Source organism: Lepidothrix coronata, unplaced genomic scaffold (genome assembly GCF_001604755.1).
Source record: "Lepidothrix coronata isolate B3197 unplaced genomic scaffold, Lepidothrix_coronata-1.0 Scaffold9, whole genome shotgun sequence".
Taxonomy (NCBI): Eukaryota; Metazoa; Chordata; class Aves; order Passeriformes; family Pipridae; genus Lepidothrix; species Lepidothrix coronata.
The window spans coordinates 8,791,426-8,818,732 of NW_016690189.1; the positions used below are offsets into that span (position 1 = coordinate 8,791,426).

Here is a 27,307-nt window from a genome sequence, read left to right on the forward strand (position 1 = left end):
TTTTCACTATGCATTTCAAACATGCAATTTGACATTTTCGTATCTGTTACTTCTGTGTTAATTATTCAGAACAAGCTTTCCTCATGTCACTTATTGAAGTGCAGATATAAATAACAAGAGCTGTGTACGAGAACACAGAATTCTTACAACAAAGCAATATGGCAATTTCTTTAACATCTTAAGCACATAAAATACCCAATCACCTATTTCGTTTTAACCCAGTTCTAATAAGAAAACAAAGCTGAATGCGGTACTAAGTCTCCTTTCATAAATATTTTCTTCTGCCCTGCATCTTCCCAGTATTTAACCTTTGGTGATCTAGTTTCCAGTTCAATTAATACAATTAAAAAAGAAGAGGGGGAGAAGAGAAGAAATGGAAGAATGTCCAACCAGGCTTCTCCTTATATCTATGCCGTGATAGCTACAAGAAAGTTGCTATTGATCTTCTGTTAAATTATAAAAAGAATATAAGTTAATCACCAAAATTAAAAAAAAAAATAAAAAAAAGGAAAGGGATGTTTTTTAAATTACTGAGTTGGACTATGATGTAACTCATACCCCTTTTGCTCATAACACCCATAATATTGTTAACCACTATTAGTAAAGTGCCAAATACAGCAATGAGTTTAACACAGCTCCAGCCAGCTCCCAAAATTGTTGCAGAAATGACAAAGGGAATCAAGGTCAGCATTCTTCTAACGCAACAGCTAACCCATTCCTGTGAACATGGTATACTGGCACTGGTGGGTGTAAAAAATTTCCATGAAATATAAAATAAACGTAATTCCACCAGATTTCTCCCCGTCCTTTAGAGAGAACCATTTTGCTCTCACTGGTCTCAAGCCATTACATATCTGAGAAAGGAAGGGGAGGGAGGAGTTCACAGAAGTTCAGGGTCAGCCAGTGTTCACGTATCCTGTCATCTTCGAACTCAAAGCTCAGGGCACAAAAACTCCTATACCACGCACTGAAACCTATATATTTTGGGTGTGCGTGTGGGGGGAAACCTGCAATAGGAGCGAATGTGTCATACGTGCGGAGGCTGCGAGGAGAAGAGCTGTCAGGAGAACGCTGCCTCGCTTGAAGCAGTGGAGGCGGTGGGAAAGGACGGTGACGAACGCAGGCTCACCAAAAAATTCCGGCGGTGCTCACGGGCTCGCAGCCCCGTCTCACCCCTCGGGCCCGGCTTCCCTGGGCTCCCCTCGCAGAGGGCTCAGCCTCCCGCAGCTGCCCCCCGGCCCCCGCGGAGCCGCTCCCAGCGGCCACCGGGCAGCGGAAATCCCCCAAAGCCCGGCCCGACCCGGCCGGGGGCGCCGAGCGGCCCTGCCTGTCCCCGAGGGCTCCCGGCGGCCCCCGGCCCCCCCGCGGGGCGCTCCCCCACCGCTGCCCCCGCTCCTCCCGGGCCGCGCTGTCACCTCACCCCCGCCACGTCCCACGCACCGCAGGCCGAGAGCCGACAGCCCCCGCGAGCCGGACCCGCACCCCGGGGCCGGGAGACAATGAGCAGCCACCACTCACCAGCAGCGCCGGAGCTCCGCGGGTCCGGGGGCGGTTCCTCTCCCCCTTCTCCTTCCCCTTCTCCTCCGCCCAGAAGCTGTATCTGGCCGCCAGGAGCCGACCCTCTCCGTCCCCTGGCTGCCCTGAAAGCCTTCTCCGCCGCCGGCCGCGCTCCCTCCCCGACGAAAGTCACTTTATTCCCCGCTCCAACATGGCTGCTCCCCCCGCCGCCGCAGCAGCCTTCGCCTCGCCGCGGCTCTCCGCGGCTCCCCGCCGCCGTCGCCGGAGAGCGGCCGCAGGCCGTGGTCGGGAGCCTCCCGGCCGGCCGCTGACGGTGCCGAGAGCGTCAGCCGAGCCGGGCCGCGGGGGTGTGCGAGGAAGGGGCGAGCCGAGGCGAGCCGGGCTGGGCTGCGCGTCCCCGCTGCGGGCTGACGCCTCCGCCCGCTCGCACTGAGCCAGCCGCGCCGGCTCCGGGCGCAGGAGGGGCCGGGGACGCCCGGGCGCCGGCGACACCTGGCGGCGGCGCGGGGGTCAGGGCGGAGCGCAGGGCCCGCACCGCGGGGAATGCCTCGGGCGGGGAGCGGGGGCTGTCGCAGCGCTTCACTGGGCCGCCCTCCTCGCTGCGGGGGAGCCCGGCCGGGCCGAGCCGAGCCGAGCCGAGCCGAGCGGGGCGCTGCTGCCGCTCCCTGCTCCTCAGCGGCCCTGCGCAGCCGCCTCCTCTTGCGGGAGGAAGTGGGTCTCCTCGGCAGAGGCTCCCGGGAAGCCGCCCCGAGGCCCTGCCCGCTGGTGGAACGACCGAGGGGTCTCCACGAGCGGTCTCCCCGAGCGGTTTCGGGGAGGGCAGGCTGGGAAAGGGGCGTTTGTTGGTTTCATTTTTTCCAGTTTCTGGCATCGTTTCTTCTTGGGTTTGTGGGGCGATTTAGCTCATCTCTGAGGCATCCCCCTGCTCCCCACTTCCCACGGCTGAGACATCAGTAACTGAAGGGAAGTCGTGTGGTTTTTTAAATCGATTTCTAACTCATGTTTTCCCATATTTATTCTTGCGGTACTTTATTTCCTTTGTCTCCTGCATTCATGGTCTCTGTACCATCCCTCTTGTCTGCTTTGTGATCGCTCTGCCAGCACCGACTACGCTGCCCTCCTGTGCTTTGAATCTTTTTCCCTTCAAAGTGATCCAGTATGTTTCCTTACTGCTCAACCCTTTCCACCCCTACATTTCTTAGGCTCTGTGTTAATGAACAAAACCTAAACGGTAGTCTTGAGGTCCAGCTATTCTGCACTATCTGTTGTTTTTACATTTCCACCACGCAAAGAGCAAGATTTATCAGGAAGGCCAGACCTGAAGTGATTTTAGTGACATGGGTTTGAACTCCCAAGTACCAGATCATAGGTACACTTAGGCCGGAATTTGGCAAATTGTTTATTTTTTTTCCTTTTGGTCATCTGCTGATCCTCAGTGTGTGCCTGCTCTCTTACTTTTTCAGCTCAAGTTCAGTGTCACAGGGCCTTTGCCCACCCTCATGGATACCCGAGTTACTGACTGAATATGCCAGGTCATGTCACAGGCTCTGAACTCACTCACAGACCTTACAGGTCTTCGCTTCACCACACTGCTGTGAGTGCTGAGGGAGGCTGAAGCTCCTTCGTTCTGCAGGTGGATCTGCACTATGCTGTCTAGGTGGAGACCAGCATATATATTAATTTGCAGCAGCAGCAAGCTCCTGATCTTGAGGAACTCCATGTGCAGCTTATGCTAGCCAGTCCTTCTCCACAGTAGGGCCAAGTGGGAGCTGCCTTCACAGGAGCAGTGCCAGCTGAAAATTCCCCTGCTTCCAGCTCTGTTGACCCTTCCAGCAGCACAAGGAAACCAGAACACAGACGAGTATGTTTCCCAGTAAACAGAAGTCATTTGCTCTTGCCTAAAAAAGGAGTGCAAGCAAGAAACCACTTCTTACATGCACAGAAATTCACTTTGTTCATACTGATGTAGTGAACCTCTAGTGAAATTGGTTTAGGATAAAAAAGAAGTAAATATGACTCAGAAACACACTTGCTGTTTCTACAGATAAAACATGACTACCAAGGTATTTCTGAATGTTTTCAAGATGTAGGATAGCTACCTTGCATTTGCAAAACTTGTGGGATTTTTAATAACACAGGGAAAGCAGACACTCAAGCTTTGAACTTCCTGGTAATGCAAAGATACTCCTTACGGATCTCCTTTAAAGCTCAGGAACTACCAGTTCTAGCTAGACCTACCAGTTTTCCTAATCTTTGAATGCTAACAAGATGATGTGTGTTTTGTTTTATCTTATTCAATTTTGGGTAAGTAATATAATTATAAATGATAGTGTGCAAGTTTGTTACTATATACATGATTTGTGAAACAAGTTCATGAGACAGCACAGCAATGAGTGCATTTATTGCAGCATATCCAAGTAAATGCTGTTCCATATATGAGGTACAGAGAGAAAGTGGAAGTTTATGAAGCCATGTTTTTAAGTATTAAATATATCAGTAAAATATGCTTGTTTTACTTGATACATATCCGTGTTTGCTGTTGACACTTCTGTTATGGAAGTAATTATGGCAAACAAAAGAAGAAACTAAAAAAAAGAGCTGTTAGGATGAGTTACCCAAGAAATAAGGGGTCAACACTGATTGCAGTGTAATCAGAGTATTTTAAGGTTTTTCACTTGTAATGGGGAGAATAATTAGTTAAGAGAGGAGAGTTCGTAACAGTATAACACTTGATGTCCATTTGGTCATTGTATCTGCCACTACTTCATGTCCTGAGACAAAGATTTTCACATCTGGGCAAAAGATAGTACATAAGCAAGACAGAGTGACAGACATAAGTTTGAAATGTAGGCGCTGATTTTGATTAATTTATCCCATAGGCCTGCTTTTCTAACTATATCTATTGATTTGTTTTACTATTTAGTAGATTATGTAGCAATCAATCATATTTCCATCTAGCTACCCATTATTATTAATATTTTAAACTAGTTTTAAGATGGATTGGCTGGTGAGTGCAATAGGTCTGCTCTCTAAGCTAGTGAGAATGGAATACACCTAGATTACATGCAATGAATTATTGCCACTGGACAATCTGATGAAATCTACATCAGCCATTAGAATATAAACCCAGCAGCAGGAATACAGTGCTGTCAGGGGACCGAGATTTCCTGCTTTGAAAATAAACATACTGGCTTTACCTCTGCATTTATTGAACAAAAGTACATAGTTTTTCTGTGACAGTAAAAGTATAGGAGTTAAATCAGTGGAGTTCACATAATGGCAGATGGAAACCTTACAGAAACGTATGCATTTTTCACACAATGTATGTGGAAAGCAGTTACTTTCCTGCCAAAAGCCAAGCTCAGAATTCTGTGTCACAGCATCAGGAGTCAGCAACCTCACAATCAGCCAGCAGTGTGGGAAAGCATTGTGCTAAACTACAAGGGATGTGTTCATTTGCAGGGGAAAGACTGAAAGTCTTGGCAGGTTATTAAAAGAGGAAATGATTTTCAAATACAATATTCTGTTTTGAAATGCAATTGTTTTTTTCTATTGGATGCCAAAAATTTCTGAAGAATGCAATATCCTCTAACTAATTGTATCTGTGCTCCGAGAAAAGAAACAGAGCTATTGTTCTCCTCACAGCAGGAGCTATTTTTATATTAGTCTGTGTAGCACTCCTTTGTGTAATGATTGTCTTCTACCTACGCAAACTTCAATCCATTTAAAATAATCAAATTAAGATAGTTTCTTGCTTTCTTATACCAAGTTGGTATTCATATAGAGTGTTTTCTAGGTTACTTGGATTTGGTACAAGGCCTTTAGGCTAAAAAAAGTAAAATTCTCTTACCTCAGTCGAAGACCAAACCCCTTCCTCTTTGAATGATTGGAAGCAGGAAGTAGCAACAAGAAGGAGGTCACCCTTGCAAGAAACAAAAGTTTCTTCTGCTAACAAGACCTGTAGCCATTTCTACCATGATTTCAGTCACTGATAACTGGTCATTGACTTAGTTGCACTTTAATTGAGTTGCACTGTATACTTCACATAGAAAGAGGGAAAGCTACTATTTGTTCTTGTAAACCTTGCTTTTTGCCAAGCAGGAAAGTGTTCTCAAAGTGCAAATACTGGGGTGTTCATTATCTGCACTTGAGATTTTCATTTATGTAGTAATACAGGTGTTTGGAGACTGATCAACTGCTGGAGAAATTACCATTACTGGAAGGTCTGTGTCATCCTATCCATATTCCCTATCTCTATTTTGTTATTTATTAGCATATAATTATTTGTAATATATGACATGACATACATATGACATATCATTGTCACTGTTTTCTTCCTTTATGTTGCTTAACCTTTTAGTTACCATATGTAAGTTCACAATATCCTATCAGAATGCTACTTAAATATTGTTTCTCATTTCCTTACACCTTGTATTTCTAAGTTTTGAAGAATATTATCATTCATGAAGATAATAATTTTTGTATCTTTACAATAACTGAGTCGATTCTTTTATTTTTATCTGGCATTTCTGGGACTTGAATTTTCAAAATGTCTACCAGTTGTGGGATCTTTAGCATTGCTTTAGTGGAAAATCTAGTTTCATTGCATGCTTTATCTTGATTATTTTTTTCTCCAGTTGGAGATTCCTCTGGCTAATGTAAATGAAGTCTTTCTATTGACTTCAGCAAGAATCAGCTTAATCCTTGTAGAAGGAAGTTAATAGCATGGAGAGAGACTTTTTGTACAGTTTTGCCTGGGTTTTCAAACAAACACTAGGCACTCCTTTATTTCTCTATTGCTCTGAAAGGCAGAACATCCTGCAAAACACAAGATATTAGGCCTACCTCAACCCAGTGCAATTATCATACTCAGATAGGAAATGGTTAAATATTTTCTGTAGATTGTCTATAAATAAGGTTTGTGCTGTAGATGATAGGTCATTATTAAACTCTAGCCTAGTGAAAGAAGGATTTTTTTATATATATTTTTTGTTCATATTTTGTGTTGGAGACTAAAACTGGTGAAAAGATTTTGAGCAAAACAATGGAGATCTGCAGGTAATGAAAACTGGTCACTTGTGTATGCTGCTTCTCCTTTTCAAGTACCATTCATGGATACACTTCTCCCTTTATGAAATGTCCAGGGAAGAGACTCCTATTCTTCTCCTCTGTTTCTTTCATGCAGGTTCAGTGTCTCAGACAGAATAGCAAGCATCTCTCTTTCTTCTTCATTGCCAGTAAACTGCTTCATAGAAATTTGCTGTCATTATTCACTGTATTGATTAGAAATTCCATCAGTGAATCTCAGAACATTTGTACCATTTGTACCATTGCCAAATCAAAATACTTAGTGAATTTGAAATTTAAGTACTAAATACACAGAGACTCCTGCAGTTACAAGACTATAGGTGTCAAATTTCTTTTTTCCTTATTGTAATGGTTGCTCTATCCAGAGCATTTTAGGACTTCAGTGAAAGTGCTTTCAGTCGTGACTTTCCTCTAATCCTGCTACATAAAACCTAAGTTTGTTGTAGGAAAGGTGGTATCTGTTCCAGCGAAGATGAAACCAAATCACTCTAAAATTAATCTTTTTTAGGCTGGACAGGAAGGTGTAGAATGGGAATAAAAGAAGTGGGACCGGAGCTAAAATCTGATGTAGAGAATTTGAAGACTATGAGAAAAGGTACATGAAAATGGAACCAGTGTGCATAGTGAATGGAGATAAAACGAGGTGTAGAAAATCTTGGGACATAATTAAGTGGGCTGAGGGAAACATAGGCTACTTCAGTGAGGACTGATACTGCGCACATTGTTCTGTGTACCACAAGACAAGGGTATACAATATATTGTTGATGTGCAGAGAATTCCTTATGTATTCTAGAGATCAGTGTGCATGCTCAAATCAATTACATTTTGGAGTTTTTTGTGCATGGGAAGCGGGCTGTCAGACTGCTTTCAAATTTACAGTGGTAGCTTTGGAGATGTCAGTGGTAATTAGCCTTTGCAAAACAAGCACTAAGGTAAGAGGAGAGCTGGGATGGATGAAAGAGAATGCAAAAGAGAAGATATGGAAAAAGGATGCAGGAAATTAGGAGGTAAGTAGATGTAGGGCTTCATCTGGCAGTCTAGGCCAAAGGCCTTTACTGTCTTACAATCTTATCAACACTAACTACCCAGGGGAGATAGGTAGAACTAAGATGTTACTTTTTAATGCGTTACTGCCCCAGCTAGTTGCCCTACCCTTCTGCTGCAAGCTGTTACACCCTGAGGGAGAGGAGACTGCAACCATACCTATTTCCCTGTATAGTGTGGCAATTAGCTTTAACCACCAGTGAGGACATTGAGGCAGGTGAGTCAGATGCCTGTAGTTTCTTCTGCCACACCTCCCACAGGGATGGCACCCTCTGGCACATGGGAGGGACAAAGCAGTGAGGTCTGTAATTTTTTTTAAATCGGCACAGCCAGATCAGTCAGGCTTCTCTTAACTAATTTTTGCTGTCCTATGAATCCTCCTGCTTTAGGCAGCCATGTGTATATTCATATGTTGGTGCTAGATTTGGAAAACTCCAGCCAAGTGAGAGAGAAAAAAGGGTGGCATAAAACCAGAAGGATATAAATGGCAGCTTCTATCTGCTCATGGAAAGAAATGCTGCTTCGTAGGTGCCAGTGAGAAACTTTACATACCTACATATGCATTTAGGGTTGATTAAACTGATATGTAACCTATAGAATATTTCTGACACTGAAAATACCAAAGTGCATCTTCAAATGAGATTAATAATTTTTACAGATGTAAAGATTAAAAAAAAAGAGGTCACTCATAAATTCCAATTGATTTAATTGTGAAATTCCTCACTGATTTCTTTTTGTGTAGCTTCTTACTTTGCCAAGTCATTGATTGATCAAGTAAACTGTTCTTTAAGTCAAGAGCAGCATTTTTCAAGGTCTGTTTCAGCACAGAATAAAATAATTAGAGCTATAAACAAAAAAGAAGCAGGAATGCCACAAACCCCCACATATCTATTACTTGTCATCTGTAGAGTCTAGCTGTTACCACAGAAGCATGTTAAAATTAAATGCTGAGCTTTATTTAACATACTTATTTGTTCTCTCTTCCTTTGCCTTTACTGTTCTTATTTCAAAGCTCTTTTATTCACTTCACAACATGGCATATTCATGGTCATGCAGATACTCATAATCCACAGTAAATTGCTGTACAATTATACTTACCTTTTAAAAACAAAGAAATATTCAGTTGGAGCTTTTGTAGCCACTACATAGGTGGCTATTACAGTTAGTTAACTATTTTGCAGGACTGATAATAGTTTATATCACTTTCTAGATGATACAGAATTTAGGATAAATGTCTACTAGAAATTAAAAAGAAAAATAATAAAAAAGAAGAGGCAGCTATGTACGTGAAAGTCTATATTAGTGTGATTTCATATCACTAGCATTCTCATGGAATATTTTGTTTTGAAAAATTAATTTATCTTTTTTATAATTCATCAAAATAGTTTATTTTGCCCACCAATAAGCTCTCCATAGAAACAGGCGTATCTTAGTAACATACCAAGAATAGAGTTCAGGGAATACACTGCATCTGTGTATACTGCCTTTAAAGAGACATTTGTAGTTGTTACAAGGGAATGGGAGAGTTGTCTTTCTGCAATTGTAGCAGGCACAGCACTGCAATACAACATCTCTGTGCTTCCTAGGTTGATCTTACACTGGAGCTGCAGGTCGCTTCTACCCACATTATTCCTTGCCCTTCATAGGAGCATATCAGCAAAGATGTCAAACTGCTGTCCCTTACAGCTGGTGTTTTATTTTTTGGCTTTGTTTTAATTGGATGCTAGCTGATGAACTACATAAACACTTATTGCTTTTGGCCCTTGTCAGCTGAAATAAAACTGTTTTGACTACTGCCCCTGATTTTTTTCCATCCCAGTCTTTCTAACATAGAAAAATCTTGAAAATTGTATCACTGGTGTCACCTCTTGTGGATCTGTAGTTGCTCTGGAGGGCATTACTTTTCCACCATATTGGTCCAGCTGGGTGACTTCAGGTGACCCTAGCTTTACCAGCTCTGTCACAGTTTTGCTTCTCTCCATTTTGCTCTTCCATGTTTGCTGTAGCATACCTGTTTGTTCTCTGGCATCTTTGTTCTCTCTGTTCCTCACCATGCTGAAGTGATCCAAGGGAATGGTTATGATGATATTTGGGCTTCTCTGCAGCACTGTCGATATTTACACTGAGCTGATTATTAGCAAGTTGAGCATATGAGTACACTGTAAAATCCACATAGTTTAACCAGTGCTTCAGGGGAAAAGAAGCAGGAAGTAGTGTGGTGCAGGGACTATGTGTCCCTTACATGGTTGGTGGGGGCCATGCCATTACTTTGTCCAGGTAGAAAGGGATGAAGCATGCTTTTCAGCTGATTCTTGCACTGCTCTGTAGTTGTTATTTGCTTCATATTGCCTGCCTTGGCTAGTATTTTTCTCTGCTTCAAAGTAACCCGGGGTGGGTAGGGTAGAGGATGTCCTAATCCCAGCCCTCCACAGAAGCTTTAAGATGTCAAGCAACAGAACATCTCATCCTGGGTTTTGATTAAGGAAAAGAGTGGTTATCAGCTTTGGTCTCAGGCTCAGACTAACTGAGGGAATGAAGACAGAGGCAAGATATCTCTTGTCTCAGCACACAGTTATTAAAAGAACATGTCTGGAGGCAAAGAAGAGGCCGAGGAACCGGGAGAAACCAGACAGATTTAACAAGACATTTTCTTACCAACCATGTAGGGAGAATGAGGCAGAGAGAAAGCATCTTGCTGAAACATAGTTTTAAAACTTTTGTATTTGTGTAGTTAATCTAAATTTGTAGCACTAGCAAGTGAGCTATTTCAGAATAAGAGATGCACTTTTCTCAGTTCTCTTTGTCTAGGGCATTTCCATGCTCAGGTCTCATGCAGCTGTTGGTCCTCACTCTACAGCCTGCACCATCTTTCAGCAGCCACAGTTCACTTCCTTTACCTTCCACACAGATGGTAATGGGGCAGGCCAGGGACCTTTTCCCATGTGAGAATGGACGTGGGAAAAGGAATAAGACAGAGCACCGATAGAAGAGCAGGAAGGCCTGCAGTGATACTGAAAGGTGGTCTATACAGAGGGAACAGATTCAGCCTAAAGCAGCTGATCTCCTCTCCTAGGCCCTAGCAGAACCAGCAGATTGCTGCCTCAGCAGCTGTCAAAGGCTGTGTCTACATTAGTAATTTGTTTCAAAGCAATAGTGCATTGTCTCCACTTACCATGTGGTGTTTCAGTTCTCCAAGTGGTTTTGGTGCATACAAACTAAATTCCTTAAGGAGGAAATGAAAACAGCAGCTCTGCTTCAAATCTGCTCCACATATAACCTAGTGCTAATGGGGACAAGAGGTTCCAAAATAGTGTGTGAGCTGCGTCTCAAGGTCCTCTAGCACATACCTAACACTTTTCTTCTCAGAAAGCTTTGAAACACATGTATAGTGGAGGTGTTTGGCTCTGGTGACCAGGCTAAATATAATCCAGAAAAAAAACCCAAAACATATACCATGGAAAAATGAGGTGCCTTAGTATCAACTGTTTTGTTCTACCAATCCATTCCTTATGTGCTGGATTACTTTCTCAAGAAAATACTTCCTACTTTGCCTCTACCTTGAGCTGGCTTTGGGAAATGCCAAATCTAACCTAAAAATGTACCTAGAATGTACTTGTATCTTGATCAGGGGGATGCCCACACAGTTTAATTATATATGTTAGTTCTTTAATCACTAAAAACAGCTCTTCAATCACTATGAGCTGATGTTGCTCATCTTAACTTGAATGGAAGAGATACAGCAAAACCTGCCAGCAATCACAATACTGGTACTGTAGCCAAGGATACAGGGAGAGCTGTGGAACTGTACCCTAGGATGGGTAAAGGCACACAAGCTGACAACGGCACTTGGTAAGATGCCTACTCACCAAGAAAAAAAAGACAGATATAGCTAAGTGAATAACTGTGACAATGTTCTCTCCTAAATGGAAGCTACTATTGTGTCTGCTACGAGGGTAGAAGAAACCAAACAATTGTTTAAGTCAGAATGATGAATAGATGTAAGGTCTATATTTACTAATATAATTACGAAATTACGTAAATTCTTAAATGTTGTATTTCTTTTTTTCCACTTTTCCTGTGATTTCCATTTATTTATGAGCTTCTTTATTTGCATAGCTCAGTGGCAGCACTGATCTAAGCTTTCGCAAATACCCAGTCCGCTCTGCTGCTATTGTCACAGTCAAGATTTAGTTACAGCTGCTCCCAGGAGCCATAACGTGCCACAGTCCCTCACATATCCTACAGTGAATTGAAAACATGTTCTAACAAAATGTTATGAAAGGACATGCAAGATTACAAAGACCTTTCTTTTTCATATGGAAAATTCTAGTGTTCTTTAGGAAGCTGTAATTTGTACAGTTTAATCTTTTTTTCTTACTGTGTCAGATAAACCTAGACATTCTGCTCTCAGATGATAGCACATTTGGAGATCTGAGAGATACAGGGAGCTGCTGGAACATATTGCAGAAGCCTAAAGCACTTAGCAACAGAGAGAGTGTGGGATGCAGCGACAGAAGCCGGAATGTGGAAACAAGTGACATCGAGGCGGCTGTTTCAGAAAGAAGAGCTTTTACTTTGTTTATAATTTCAGTAATTCTAAAGAACTTCACAGTGTGGGAGGTCACTGCAGTCTCTGACTCTGCACATATTCTTCTCTGTGTGACTGCTTTTCAAATGCCTAAGCTAATTTTTACCCAAGAGTGCTGGATGTATTAATTTCCTTTTGTATTTCCTGTTTCTCTCAGAAACTAGAGAAGTAAAATCAAGATATATGTTTTGCTTCAGTTTATCCTGTTAAAACATACTCACGTGGCATGCACTGTGAGGAGTTTTTAAAATGATAATGTCTTCTGGAGGGATACAAGTATTCACCATGATGATTTTTAGTGCTTTGCAATACAACAGCCTGATAGTGTGCACTGATGATGGATGTCAAATAACTACAACAAAGAAGACATCTGAGGTGCTGACCAGGATAAATTGAGTTGAGATAAAATAAAAACGTCTCCAACATCAGAGTGACTTTTAGAAGGGGATTCAGAAATCACTGTGTTTCTAAGTTCTGCAGGTCCTACTGAGGTAGAAAGAATCTGGAGAGCTTTACTCACCAATTGCTGGAGACTGTTTTACTGAATAAATATGCGTCTGCAAATGCAAAAATCTCCTTTCCCTTGAACAGTTATGGTGCACATTAAATGGAAGGGCTGCACAGCTCTAGGGTTGAAACAAAGGCCTTAAGCTATATAGGACACTTAAGGAATTTGGAAACTTTACCATAAATTTTGTATTTTGTATTTAATGAGGGTTGAGCTAGCCATTAGTTTGCATTTTCTTTTTCCTCTCTGTAAATGTCTCTTGTGGTTTGCATTATTCAGTAATCTAATTGTGTCTTGGCCTCCAATCAGGAGGTCTGGAGACACACTATCTTGGCCTCCAATCGGGAGGTCTGGAGACACACTATCTTTAACGCTGCTGATGCTTTTGAGAAAGCACACAGGATCACTCTTGAGGAGAAAAGACAACACAGAAAGAATCGTGTCTTGCAGAATTTACCACCTCAGGAGTCCTTCTGCTGTGCCTTTTGCAACTGGATGTGTCTATCTCGTATTGGCCTCTTTAGCCACCAGTGTGCTTGTAACAAACGTGTGTAGAGCCCTCCCCAAATCTTCGTTTGCGAAGCCTAGCCGTGAAAAAATTGTGTCTACTTTTGAGGTATTACCTATTGAAAATAACAGTAAAAGGAAATGATAGAGATGTAAATTATGAGGTGCTACAGAAATGCACAGAACAGGAAAAAAAGGGAATAAATTCATATATAGTAATGATGCCCGAGCAACTATTAGTATTGAAATCTAACAAATTTATCTACTCACTGAATAGTACACTGTAGAATAGCTTCAGGCTGCTGTTGATATTCTTTAAGTTCACAGGTGACCTGTCATTGGGTAACTGGCCTTTTAAAGGGAATTGGATTCAGCCTAACTACTGATCAACTCTTCACTTCCCAAATGCTGCAGTAATTTCAGTTATTAAAGTGCTGTAACCACCTTACACTAGATGGCAAAATTAAAAAAAAAAAAGTAAAATAAAATGAAATTAAATAAAAAAAGGACACAAAATGCAGTCACCAGACCAAAGCTGGGTAATAAACCTATTACCAAGAAAGTTAATGAAGTACAGAGACATCCTGACATCCCTAGGCTGTAAGAGATGTGTAGTGTAGGCATTATCAAATTGTTCAGGCTACAACAGGGTGAACCTGAAAAGTAATCCCATGACACTTACAAAGAGCAACATCTTCAAGCCTTCCAAAACACATTGGGACCTCTTACAGCTCACTAATGCAGAGAAGATCATTTTGGTCTGAACCTCCCTAGGTCCCTCAGCTTAGGAATAACACTGAAAATATGTTCCACCATTTGTAGCCTCAGGGCAAAACACTTTTCCTTGAGGACGTTTCCCACAGCTAGCTCCCTCTCTGCAAACTTCTCAGGGACTAAGCACCAGACTGTCTCTCTACATTTCAATGTCTTGCTTCCATATTAATAGCTACAGAGCCCCAGAGAGGAAGTATCACCTGTTGAAGAGGTTTAAAGACCTGAAATTCCAGCACCATCGCTAAAACATATGCCTTGACCTACTCCCACTAAATGTTTTTCCTTTCTTCCTGCTTTCTTCTTCTATTGCTCTCAGCTACTGCCTTTCTCTTGCTATAAGGAAGACCATTATCTCCTTATCTCAGATCTCTGCTGCACCCAGCATACATAATTGGCACCGTCATCCCTGAATTTTCTGACTCTGAAAGTGTAAGTCTGAGGCTTGAGGGAGCTCCACCTGCTGCATGGAGAGCTGCCTGACCCCCTCACCTTACTATTCAGCACTCCCACTTTCTGACTTCTACTCCAGGTGCTTCTCCAAAGAACACCTCAGATAATGGAAATTGTAGGCCTTTAAAAAAAGAAAAAAAAAAACAAATCCAACCAACCAACCAACAACAACAACAAAAAACCCAACCCAAAACTTAAAAAAAACCAAACCAAAACAAACAAACAAAAAAAACCAGCAAATGAACCAATCAAAGAAACCCAAAACAAAAACCAAAACCCACCTCAGGAATTAAGACCCTTTTCCCTAGAAATTGAGCCTGGAACTCACATTTTCCCCTTTTAATGTCTGAAGGCAGCCAGCATCACTATCATGCTTGTAGCTGGAGCTAGAGAGTAGTCAGTGTTGCTGTTATCAAAGGCAAGTTCGCCCAATTTTAGATCTGAGAAATAAAGGCTAGGGACTGCCATAGCTAAATTCATCCTGTTCTTTGCCCAAAAATCCTGACCACAGCAAACATATACAAAAGTGAAAGTATCTCTTTCAGGAAGGATTCTGAAAAAGGTATTATTTTTTATTTTTCATCTATTTCCTTCTTCTGTCTAGACTGTCTCTTACTATTTCCCTGAGCAGCCTCTGAAGGTGTACTTCAGAGACCTACTTCCAGCAGCGTTCAAGGCATGATTTCTTTTTTCTTAAGGAAAGACTGTCCTCCTGAGAATACCAAAAGAGAATACCATTCACATACTCCTTTCCATCCTCTACAACTACAACAGAAGTTGTACTACCATCTACTACACTTCCTTCTCCCTGTATGCCAGATGCCGCATCTTACAGAGCCCTTGAGCTTTCCAAATCAAATCGCAGTCTCTGCATCCCATTATCAAGTCTCTCCCATCTTGTCATCTCCATACTTTTATTTACCAGATCCTTCACTGTGCACCTGTTGTACTATGAACACTGGCCATTAAATGTGCACCCACACTATGCAAAGTAGCACCCGAGCATAACTACACAACATGATCCCAGATACACTGACTTCAGAGACAGACTGTTCTGGTACGTCCTTCTGCTGTAATTACATTGTTTTGGTATTTCCACACAGTTCAGCACTATGCCAAGTGGCTAAGCCTGATTAGAGCTGGCTTAGATACTGCATCTGATGTCAGATCAGAACTGGCAACAGAGTCATCTGACCTCTCACTGAAATGGGGATTTGGCATTATGGCACTGCTCCACTCATTTCCTTTTCTTCTTACACTTCCCTGAAAACATACCTGAATACTCTTCCTGAGTGATGAGGCTCCTGTGAACTACAGATCATATAAATGCTGAAAAGTTACAGAGAAGCACATTGCTTGGAGTGTGCATATTGCTGAGTGAGGGCCAGGTGGGTATTGCTGCGATAGCTGAACCAACAGCAGGAGCATTATTATAGTAGGATAAACATTATCCTCAGACATGCTTCTTAGTAAGTGTTTTAAGCAAATTATTATGGGTTCTCTGCTGTTCTGCAGCACGATGAGGGCAGGCTCTCTAGTCTCTCAGTCCCTGCAAATGATTGCAGTGAAACAGTGTGGACAGACTGTTGTTACAGTGGACTGACTCAGTGTCACACTGAGTCTTACCGCCTGAGACTGATCTGCTGCCTACCAACTGAGCTGCCCAGACACAGTGGTCTCTGGCTTAGGGACAGCATTTATATGTAGATGGTCTATGGAGAGTAGCCTGGAAAAAAAGGAGGCTCTTAGGAAAGTACATGATGCATTAGAGTTTGTTATTTTAAAGAAATAAACCAAAGATATCAAGAAAAGGACATTGTAATTCCAGAGCTGGAGAGCACTTTTTGTAGAAGAGCTTAATGAAGTGGTCCTTTTTTCTTAACTTAACCATAAGACAAAATACAGACCAGGGGCATAGGCCCTATTTGTAAACTTTAACCTTGAAACTGATAGGATACCATACACAATGCACTGGCGTGTTTTGTTAGGTATTTATAATCACTGCAGTTTTGTCCTCTGTGTTAATGGCACTGAGGAAACACTGAAAATCTTCTCTTTAGCTCTTTAAGACAAACAGAAGATGTAGTTCTGTCACAAGTAAAAAATGCTTAACTTATGGCATAAGAAAAGTGGAGGTCTTAGAAGGCTGTCTTCAAGTAGAGATATTTTAAAAAACAACTCTCCCAAAATGGCATAATTGTTTTTCATCCTGCTTCAAAAAAATTTTGTTTCCCAGTAGGCAAAGTAGTCTGTGGCTGTATTAACAAGGAAAACAGTGTAATCAGAGCAGATCTATACTGCGAAACTAATTCCAGGGACCAAATGTTCACATAAGGCGCATTTGGGGGATTTTACTTTGAACTTGTTCTAGTCTATTCCTAGAAGCTGAATTGCCAGTACCAGTTGGAAGATGTTGCATTTGCTCGTGTGCACATTTCAGCTTAGGTCTGTTTAGAGGAGTCCAACTCATGCACTCACGATCATTTTGTCACATACAACAAGTGCAGAACTGTGGCTACTTCAAAAGTGTACTCTTGATCACAACCAAATTGCTAATGTAGATGCATCTCAGACCTAAAAATTATCATGGATTTTTTTTAACTCATGTTTGCTACCTAGTGATTATTTTTCTGATGTTAAAATTGTATTTGAATTACCTTTATGCTAACTCAGATGGATGTATAATGCTTTACTTCAGGGAAGCTCTGTCTGCCTTCTTTAAGGAACCATTCTGTCAGTCTTATAATGGAATTAGACAAATGCAACATAATAAAATTTGCTTCTTTAAGGATAATTTATTAAGCAACTCTATTGCTGACAATAGAGAAGAATAATATAATCTAGCTCATTTACTTTGATTGTACAAAGGCAAATACCATCTTTTTGTCTCAAAATGTAATAAATGTGCCAGAGTATATGAAGTACATCCACTGAGTAAAAAAACCCAAAAACTAATATATCCATACCTAATAGAGGAAGAGCCATATGTCTACCTGAAAGCATTTTAGCAAAATTTTCAAAACTTGCTAGCAAAATTTCATCTATATTTGTGAGGCCAATGTCTAACTACTTTTTATTATTGCATCAATTAAACATGGTAAAGTGCTGATAGCAATTTCTGTTTTTTTCTAAAGTGTCATCATGTCGAGAAAAGGCAATAGTTCAATTTTGCTAATTTGAAATTCTGAGGGAGAAAAGGGTAAAGCTTACAATTTCATTTTTATTTAATCTTTTCACATGTATGTAAAATGCAAACCAACTACTTGTTCTTAAACATTTTCTTAAAATTCTAAAGTATTAAGATAAAAGCTCACAATTACAAAATTAAATATATCATTATTAGAAATAATATATATCAAAAGCTCAGAATGGTTTATATTAATAGAAAGAAAAAATTAGAAATATAATTACATAGCAAATTTTAAAAAGTATTACGGAAAAATATGAAAAATCAAAATAACTATATGAAAACAAAGGTATTTTTTCTACTTTCTTGAATAAGCAATGCTTAATAATCAACAAATAGCTACTCTTCCACTTTGTGTCATTTTCTACTGCTGACTTCCAGGCTGCTAAATCTCCTAGTTCAAGGTCAGGCTATTGCCCCAAACAATTTCTGTCAGCTGCTTGAAAAAACCTCAATCAGCAGATACTTTGACCTTGGAGTGAAATATTCTTGCGAGTGCGAAACTATAAGAATGGAAAATGGAAGTAACGATGCCAAAAAGTTTCAAAATTCATACTGTGACGCAGTAAGAAATAGCCTGAACAGAAATGCATTGATCTAAAAATACTGAAGGGCATCACCAGGTTATTTTAGGCGACCCTTTGTTTGTTGCCAATAGATAATTCCTAGAAGAGTCTATTTTGATCCTGTGAGTACTCCCAGACCAAACGCACAACAGAGAAAGTGTTATGATAAGGATGCATTTGGCTACTCAGGAGTTATATATACAAACAATAGTGTTATTTTCCCAAGAAGATTTCTATTTACAGCATTTACAGCAGCTCAGAATTATAAACAGCAAATGTGCATCAGGAGAATATGAATAAAAATGCATTGTCATATTTGGCTTCAAGAGAATTTGGGAAGATCTTCAGAACACAGATCTTCAGAATTCATTTCTTGGAATAGGCCATACTTTCATTTAAAGTTTGTCTTGAGAATATTTATGAAATGAAGAAAATACATTAAAAAAAGAAGTCACCATTTTTTCCAAAATCTAATCTTGTTACTAGATGCCTACCTAGCAATCAGCTTAAGCTGAATGTAGTTAAAAGAGAAATAATTTCCACAGTCCTTCTCTGCCACTCCTTTGTTCACATTCCATAGAAACCAGAACCATCTTGCCTGTCTCTCTGCTCAATAAATTGGATGTTGTCTTTAGCTCAGGCTTCTCTCTAGGATTTTATATAGGTAGCTGAGTGTTCTACTTTTTTAGTGTGTTTCTAAGATGCAGTTTCCATGTATATTACTAAAAATCTTGTTCAGACTTTCACCTTTTCATGATTGAAAGGGCTTTTTCACAAGATACCTTTACTGTTGCTCTAACTAGCCTTAGGCATAGCTTCTTCATTAGAAGAACCCTTACAAGTTCCTGAGATTTGAGGCAAGATCTCTGAGTGAGACAAGAACTTTCCTCCATGGTCTGTCTAGTGAACTGAAATTAGTACATCCTTAGACAAAATATTTGCAAGTTCCTGGAAGGCTTTAAAAAATAAACTATACCAAATGATGTCTACTTGAGTAGAATTTACTTGTAAACTGGAAAATACTTGTAAACTGGAGAAGTGTCTTAAACAAATATAGAAAATAACATGAACTGTAGGCAAACTCTCTCATTGAAGCAATATTTCTATTTTTGTAAAGTCACTAATGGACTTTAATATATCCAACAGTTAAGTACTTTGGTACTTAAGTCCGTAAAGCAGATTTTAGAATCTGTTGTGTTTCAATTTAAATCTCTGACAAACTCAGGCAGCTATATAAAAACCCTGCTGCATCTCGCTTCCTGAAGACTGGTTAACCCACTCAATGCATAACAATACAATCTGAGTGGGTGAGTCAAATCTCACAGATTGTTCACACAAGTATTACACACTCCTACAACTTTCTTTATGTGTGTGATGTGGGGATTCAACTGAACGAGGTCACTTCTCCCAGATAACATATTTTCTGCAAGTCAACTGAGATTCACCTATATGCCTATATGATAAAAGGAAACGGAGAAAACCTTTTTGTGAGCATTCACACTCACATTAAAAAAACCCCAACTTTTATGTTATAACCTTGAAAGCTGACACTTCGTCTTTAGAGTTTGGCACTGAAACCTTTCATATGATACCATCAAAACAGAGTGACAACTGTCACCCCAAACTCTAACGCAGCTCCAGAAGAACCTGGCGCTTGCACAGTTCTCAGTCATTGCAGTTCTTTCTCGTGTTGATCACTCTTTTACCTTCTTCTTACAACACTGATGAATTAGATCAGAAAAGAAGCTAACTGTTTTCAAGTAAAAACTTAGCATTTTCCTTCTCCTAGCATTCACTTGCATTAAAACTGTCCCAGATCTGCTTTCAACGTATCTTAAAAGACCACCAATTGCTTGTCAATAGACACACACGTCTCAGCTGCTTTGTTAATCTATGTTCCAGATGTCAAAGACCATTCCATTGTCTGACAAATTTTGTATACTGCTCACTGACAGGAACGGTATTGGAATATTTTACAAATATGTGTCACTGTCTCAGTAAAGGACTGGAATCGCTGGTTTTTTTGAAAAGTTATCTGTATTGTGTTCTAAATAAGCCATTTCCACCATCTTTTCACATTTCCCTACCTTTGCAATCAGACATGTATCTTAATTCAGGACATGTTTCTTTCTGGTACAGCAAAAAATACACAAATGCTGTCAAAACATAACAGTATATCTCTCATCTCCTTACTAACTCTTCCATTAAAAGGTAGCAGGTAGCCCTTAGATAAGGCTAGGAATTCACAAATTCTGACTGAATGTAAAGGCAGATTTAAGTAAGGCATCTGAGTCTAAAGACACTATCAGCTGCCACAAGCAGCATTACCAAATAGCCCTAAAGCATGAAGGCGGGAAGGAAATGATGACAGTGTAATCTCTCATAGGTGCCCATAAAAGCCCTGTATTCCCATATCTGTCTCATCAGCTGTAGGTATAGACAAGTGCCACAGACTGCAATAGCAATAAACATGCAGGTCTGCTGCACGTCTCTGCTTCCTCTACAGTTAGTTATTTAAAAGGTACATTGATTCCACTGTGCATTTTGCCTCTTGTAAGCTCAGTACAAATTCTCCCTTCATCACATTTATAAAGTGCCAGTACTCCTGGCATTCAGCAACTTAGTTCATCTCTTTCAGTTATCTGATGGCTTTTTAAGGACCTTTATCAGGTAACTTAGAGCTACTATTTTGTAACATATCTAATTCCCCTATACCATCTGAATAGCAAATGCTGTACTGTCATATAAGACATTGTGTTTCCTTGACCTTCTTTTCCTTGACTAACTCACAAACTGAATTTCTCTGTAAGAATCAGCACACATCTGCCACTGCTTCTTTGTCTAGATTTACTTCTATTTTTTAAATCCAACAATGCACTCCTACTCGAAGGGGGGATTCCCTACTGAAAGTGGATTCCCACTGGCACTTAGGAACAGGCAGGCATACTGCAAGTACAGTAAATGCAGATCCCAGTTCTGAATATGCTAGTACATAAATATGTTAAGCATTATTTTAAAGTGTCATGTCTTCATTAGCCTAATAGCCTGAAGATGCTAAGTGATGGCCCAGAATCACTTCTACTCAGACTATTTTTCCTGAAAGCATCAATGAAGAGATGACATAAATGTAGCTCTTTCAAATCTCTGAGGACTGTCATGTTGCATCCATGACCACCTCTTATCTCTGAATATCAAACAGCAAAATCACCATAATTCAGGTGTACCTTTGCTACAAGCACCTAGGAAGGGATCTGAACATGCATCTCAGAATTATTCATAGGAAACAGACATCTACTGATGCACCAAATAGGGCTCAGCAGACATTACCTCAGCTCCTGTGCCTAGATATCACTGGACACTCTTCCTGCCCAGCTCTGCTGTGATCATACAGTGTTTCCCCCCTTTGTCTGCTCTTAGTAACCACTGCTGTTCACACAAGTGGAACATGAGAAGTAAGCAGGCAGCTTGATGAGTTAACAGCAAAGTTTTTCCTCTTCCCAACACAAGCATACTCGTGGTCCTATAGCCATGAGAGCAGACACTTCCAATATGGGGTTTTACTAAGTTAACTCTTTGTGGGTCCTTCTGTTTCTGAAGCAGCTTTCTCCTGTCTGACCTGGTGGTGTTAAATCACAGGTTGCTATAACCTCTCAGCTTGGTTCAATGGATTTACCTAAATTCCACTTATTGGGAGCCTGTCTGTGTCAATGCTCCATAATCTCACTTACTTTCTCCCTAATGTTACTGTAATTCAAATTACTACCTAAATGTTCACCTACCAATGATGAATAAATCATTAGCCTTCCAATCAACAGATCATGTTTTTTAGGGTGTAGGGATGTATGTAATTCAAAAAATTGCTATAAACTTAAGTTTTTGAGGAATTTATCCTATCTCTTACAACTTCAGTAGCCATCACTCTCTTATTGTTTTGCACACACCAGGTTTTTCTCTGTAAAGATCAGATTACACAAGCTGAATGCTTCTGAAGAATCTATACTCTTTCCAAAGTTAAAACGTTTCATTCATTTATCTATAAGCCTTTTTGTCTTTGGGACCCATTAAATGTCCGACCCATTAAATGTTAGATGGAGGCTCTTTGAAGTGTAAATTTGAGTCTTCCCCAGCACAGTAAAACAGGAATCAATATTGTAAGCATCCAGAATTGATATGACACACACACTATAGTGTTTGCTGCGGTGTAGTTCCTTGCTATGATCCACCCTGGGTGCTGAGAGGGTCAGAACTGCCCTCCTTACGCTAAACCTCCACGTAGCACGGAATGCACACTTGCACCCTGTCGAGCTCACACGTGAATTTTAGACTGAACACTCCATGTGTGACCAGCTACGCCCTGAGTTAACCTCCCATTGGTTAATGCTTTATCTTTACATAGTTCTGTAATCTCTCCCTTTGGAGAACGGCTATGCTCCCTCTCTCTGTTTTCTTTGACTCAGTTTGTTTCTATGGCTGAAACACTAATCCAAATTGCAAATATTACAGTCATGCCATCATCTGCTAGCAAAATATTAGAGATATGCAAAGTTTTGCTGAGCAGTCTCGTTTCCAGTATCTCAAGTTCCCCTTGAAGCTTCTGGCACTGCTGGTTTGTGAAGCGCTGTCTCTGCATCTCGTGAATGTGCAGATCAGCCCTTTGGGATGCAGCACCACCTAGTGAGGCAAACTAGCTCAGAACTTCATAGGGACTTCAAACGGATGCCACCAGCAGTACTCACAAGTGGCACAAGCTGCCTTTCACAAGAGGCCAGTGTTTATTAGTCATCTGGAATCCATCATAGGGAGCTCTTTGGTTAGCATGGCAAAGCACAGGCAAAATCTTTAAATGTAGCAGTAATTGCTCTCCAAGCCAAGTTCTCATATTTCATTTCTCCTGTAAAATTTGCTTCTGTACCCAGTGATTTCTAAATCCCTGCATCAACACCTTTTTGCTGTATCTTTTCATTGCAGGCTTCGTTTTCTACTATCTCCACAGAAATTTGAGGAACCCGTTTCCTCTTGCGTTCAGCCTAAATTAGTCCCACCTAAATGGCATAGCCATTGTCACTGGAATTGACTTCATGCATACGAATTGCCTGTAATGATTCTTGCTAACATCTTCCCATAGTCGCACAATACCTGTTGGGCATGGATCCACACAACTCCCAGCAGGTGGGATACAATACAAAATCACTGTGTAAAATGAGTCAGGCACGTTAGTCATAAGTTAATTAAAATTTCTGCATCTTACCCATAATATGTAGATGATTCCCATATCGTTTATTTGGCCTCGCTAATGCAGTATTTTCTTATTCCAATCATTCAGCATGCTGATGCTGCATCTCTCCAGTTGTTCGAAGGGTAGTTCCTTTACTGTCATCTATGAATTCCTTGGATGACTTCTTTGCCTTATTCCTCTCTATTGATCGTTTTCCATTCAATGTCAAGAAACTGCCTCCAGCTGGCCCTGGCTACCGGGACTCATTGCTCACTCACATTTCTAAGCATTCACTTTCATGTTTTCAATTAAGCTGTCCCTTATGCTCATCATGATGATGGACATGGCAACGGAGCCGGTTTCCTTCACATCCCTCCCAAACCTCTTTACCATGTGTCTGTAATGAACTTCAAAACACATAGGTTGCTATGGCCACCTCCTAGATCATAAATATGGCTGTTATTTCGTAGTTTGGCACCTTGTTTTTTCTAATAGACAAATATAACCATTAAGAGGGTAAGCACACTTTCATCTTTTTCCTATAGCCGTGCAGTAGGCAGGCTCAATTGTGCAGTGGCACAATCAGTTCAAAGTGACATCCCTGGTGAAATACGCTGTTGTGACCCTTGAAGATGGTTCTATTCAGGAGTAAGAGCTGGACTCGCCGATCCCTGTGGTTCCCTTCCAGCTCAGCATATTTCGTGATTCTGTCCCTCCCGGCCTGTCCGGCAGTGACCCCCCGGGGCCGCTGCCCGGGGCCGTTGCCCGGTGACGGCTGCGCGTCCCCGCCGTGGCCGGCCCGAGCCATGGCGGACCGAGCCGCGCCGCCGCTCCGCGCCGCCGGCCCGCAGCCCCCGCCCGCCGCTTCCTTCCGGGCCGCACCGCGGGGCAACCCGGCGGTGGACAGCTTCGAGGCCGAGCTGCGGGGCGCCCTCGGCCTCCTGCGGCGGCTGGGAGGCGCGGGGGCGGGGGAGGCCAAGCCGTCGCAGCACGACCTGCACCGCCGCGGGTAGGGCTGCGCCGCCGCCCCTTGTTCCTGCGTCGCCGCCCGCTCTGGGAGCCGCTTGCCATTCCCCCTTCCCCTGCCTCGAACCCCCTTCCTCGGCTGCACCCCTCTTCCTTTGCTGTCTTGCTCCGGTCCAGTCCCCTCGGCCGCCCCACGGGGCTTTCCGCGCCGCCTCCCCGCGGCTCTCGGGCTGCCCTTCCCGGCCGCCCCTCGCCCCTTCTGGGGTTCCCCCTTACGCTGCATCCCACGGGCTGGGCAGCACCTTTCCTTCGTGCTCGCCCTGGACTGGGAGCTAGCCAGGAGTTTGTTCACCCGGTCAGCTTTACCAGCACTGAGCCAAAGCACCGGTAATCCGTTTCCTTTTTTTTCTTCTTCTTCTTTTTTTTTTTTTTTTTTTTTTCATTTTTTAAAACCCCTTCAAAATCTGAAGACAGCCCTTTTTTCAGAACTTCCTAGAAGTCAATGCTTTAGGGAAAAAGCACAAGGTGTTGTGGAAGTTGGCAGCCACCACTGTTGGCTCTATCAGTTGCCTGAGCTTGCTGGTAGGAAAATCCCTTCGTAGTGCTGGAGCAACTGGCAGAGCACCAGTGTGTGCGGCTGCATGCGAGGGTGGACACGTACATGCCTTTAAAAGATGTGCTCGCAGTAGAGCTACACGAGGGTAACACCACACAGCTCTTTTCGTGCATATGTCTCTGTCTGCGTTGGTATATTTTTATACGCATATGTGCGGGCAGAGCATATGGTGAGTATAATAGTGCATATTTGTTTGCCTGCATACATGCATATCTGTGGGTATGCATAAATCTAGATTTTGTACTGCAGTTAAGATAGAGCAACTGGAATGGGTGTATGATTCATAGTGCTTGCATATGTCTTTTACAGACTGTGCATTTCTCATGTAGCATTTAGATACGTTGTGATATAAGAGCTCAACTGGTTCTTTTAAGATGAATAGTTAATTTTCTATTGTTATCCAAACAGTGCTCTATTCTAAATTTACAAGTCTTTAACACAAAACCCGCAAATTTCCCAGGATATCAAAAGTTCCTTCAAAAACAGCACAGGAATTAGGTTACAGGGCGATTACCTTGTCACTTAGGTGCAGCTTCTACCCTTTCATATTTCACTCAGAGTTTTCCTGGATGTAGTCCACAAATGACCCTTCTCTAAAGGATCTGTTTACATTTTCAGAAGGTATACAGATTCTGTAGCCTGGCATGTGTCTGAACTGGAGATCTTAATTTTCTAAGGTATCTGAATTACTAATTTGTTCATTGTCAGATCTAGACCTAAGGTGTATCATGCAGGTATCAGTCTCCAGGTATCTGTCTCTCAGTATCTTTTTATATTGCTTCAGCAGCTGATTTCAGTGTTTTGCAACTTTGAAGGCTTTCTGTAGTTTCAGGCCTTTTTGTTTTTGCTTTAGCTGATCTGTATTATTATTTTAAAAGTTATCCTCTCTAGGCCTCCTTCGCTTCTTCAGACACCACCAAAATTGCCAATAATGAATCTTCTACGCATTCTTTGTATCTTTGGTTGGGAGATGGGCATGCTGAGTCTTCCACTTTGCAATGGATTGCCAAATTATCAGTTTTTGTAAACAAGGTTTCCAAGCCTTTCTTTACTTTACCCTCTCAAATATTTTGACCTAAGTAGACTCTGTCTTATTCAAACTGGTATTTTGTGAATGTGACCCATGACCATGTATAACTCAGTTGTCATGAGAGCATTTTCACGTTTGAAGAAATCTACAGTGTTTGTCATGGAGAGGCCATGTGATGGCCATGTGATGTTTAGAAGACACTAATGATGATGATCCCTACCAAAATTCCTGGGCACTGAGAATGTTGTGTGACATGAAGCTCCCAGCTCTGCATCCTCAAGCGTTCTTCATTTGTATAGGGACTGAGGTAGAAGACTGGAATTCTGGTGAATAGCATATGTTCAGGCAGCTAGCAAAGTCATGACTATTTATTTGTTATTGTGAAATTTCAGGGTTGTTTCTCCCTAGCCTTTCATTGTTTGATAACTCAAAATTGGAGCATGTGCTGCTTGCAGAACTAGCCTTACTCTTGTTGTTCCTAAAAACTTCTGAAGGTAATGGCTATTACAGATGCTTTCCTAAATGCTCTAAAGACTTCATGCTGTGTCATTTGTCAATCTACTTTTCCTGGTCTGGGTTGAGATCAAAGTGTTCTTGTTATTCAAGGAGCAAGAAAACCAGCTTCCACATGGCAAGTATGTTCAGTTTAGAAAAATAAAATTGTCAACTTCATTCCTCCAATGCTTTCAGCCTTTGGTGTTGATAGGTCAGCAGTAAGGCCATAATTTAGGCACTTGCAATGTTCTAATGTAAAACAAAAATTACTGAGGACCTGCCCTGGAATCACAAATCTTTTCAACCAGGAGTAGCAATCAAAAGTAATTTTTCCTTAACTAAACAAGAAGTTATTTTACCCCATTTCTCATGGCAGCAGGGCCATAAAAACATTACCTTGAACTATGGATTTTATCTCATGTATGGCTTAGCCACCCTTATTTGTTGATCAGTATCAGAGAAGCCTTTACTACTTGTAGTAAAGATTTTAGCCATGAGGGCCTTACCCTGTGCACACTATTATGGGTGAACCGTAGGGACATTTTTTCTATTACTCATAGAATGGCTGGGAATAAGGAAATTTCACCTCTGAGCTCCAACAGCTCAGTGTTTTTTTAAGAATCTACTTGCTTAACTTGTTACTCTGATGTCCTACAGCCTGTTTAAAGGAAAGGCTGATGAGCTGTTTGGGAAGTGTCTCACTCCCCTCCTTTGTCTGTGTCAAAGAAACGTTGTGTCATAAACTCACTTGTAGT

General features: G+C 41.5%; 2 protein-coding genes across 3 annotated transcripts in view; one reads left to right on the forward strand and one right to left on the reverse strand.

Moving 5' to 3' along the window:
* Positions 1–1,730, reverse strand: part of CDK17 (cyclin dependent kinase 17) — a 90,345-nt gene extending 88,615 nt beyond the window's left edge. Inside the window, exon 1 of one of the 2 annotated variants that reach the window (XM_017804419.1) lies at positions 1,519–1,730. The gene's annotated coding sequence lies outside the window, so the exon portion shown is untranslated. The remainder of the gene's footprint in view (positions 1–1,518) is intronic. The other variant, XM_017804420.1, reaches the window with a different exon arrangement.
* A 22,521-nt stretch (positions 1,731–24,251) lies between these two features.
* The window catches only part of CFAP54 (cilia and flagella associated protein 54), a 113,621-nt gene continuing 110,565 nt past the window's right edge, over positions 24,252–27,307 (forward strand). The window contains exon 1 of the mRNA XM_017804536.1: positions 24,252–24,454. Coding sequence (XP_017660025.1) covers positions 24,252–24,454 — 203 coding nt within the window. The remainder of the gene's footprint in view (positions 24,455–27,307) is intronic.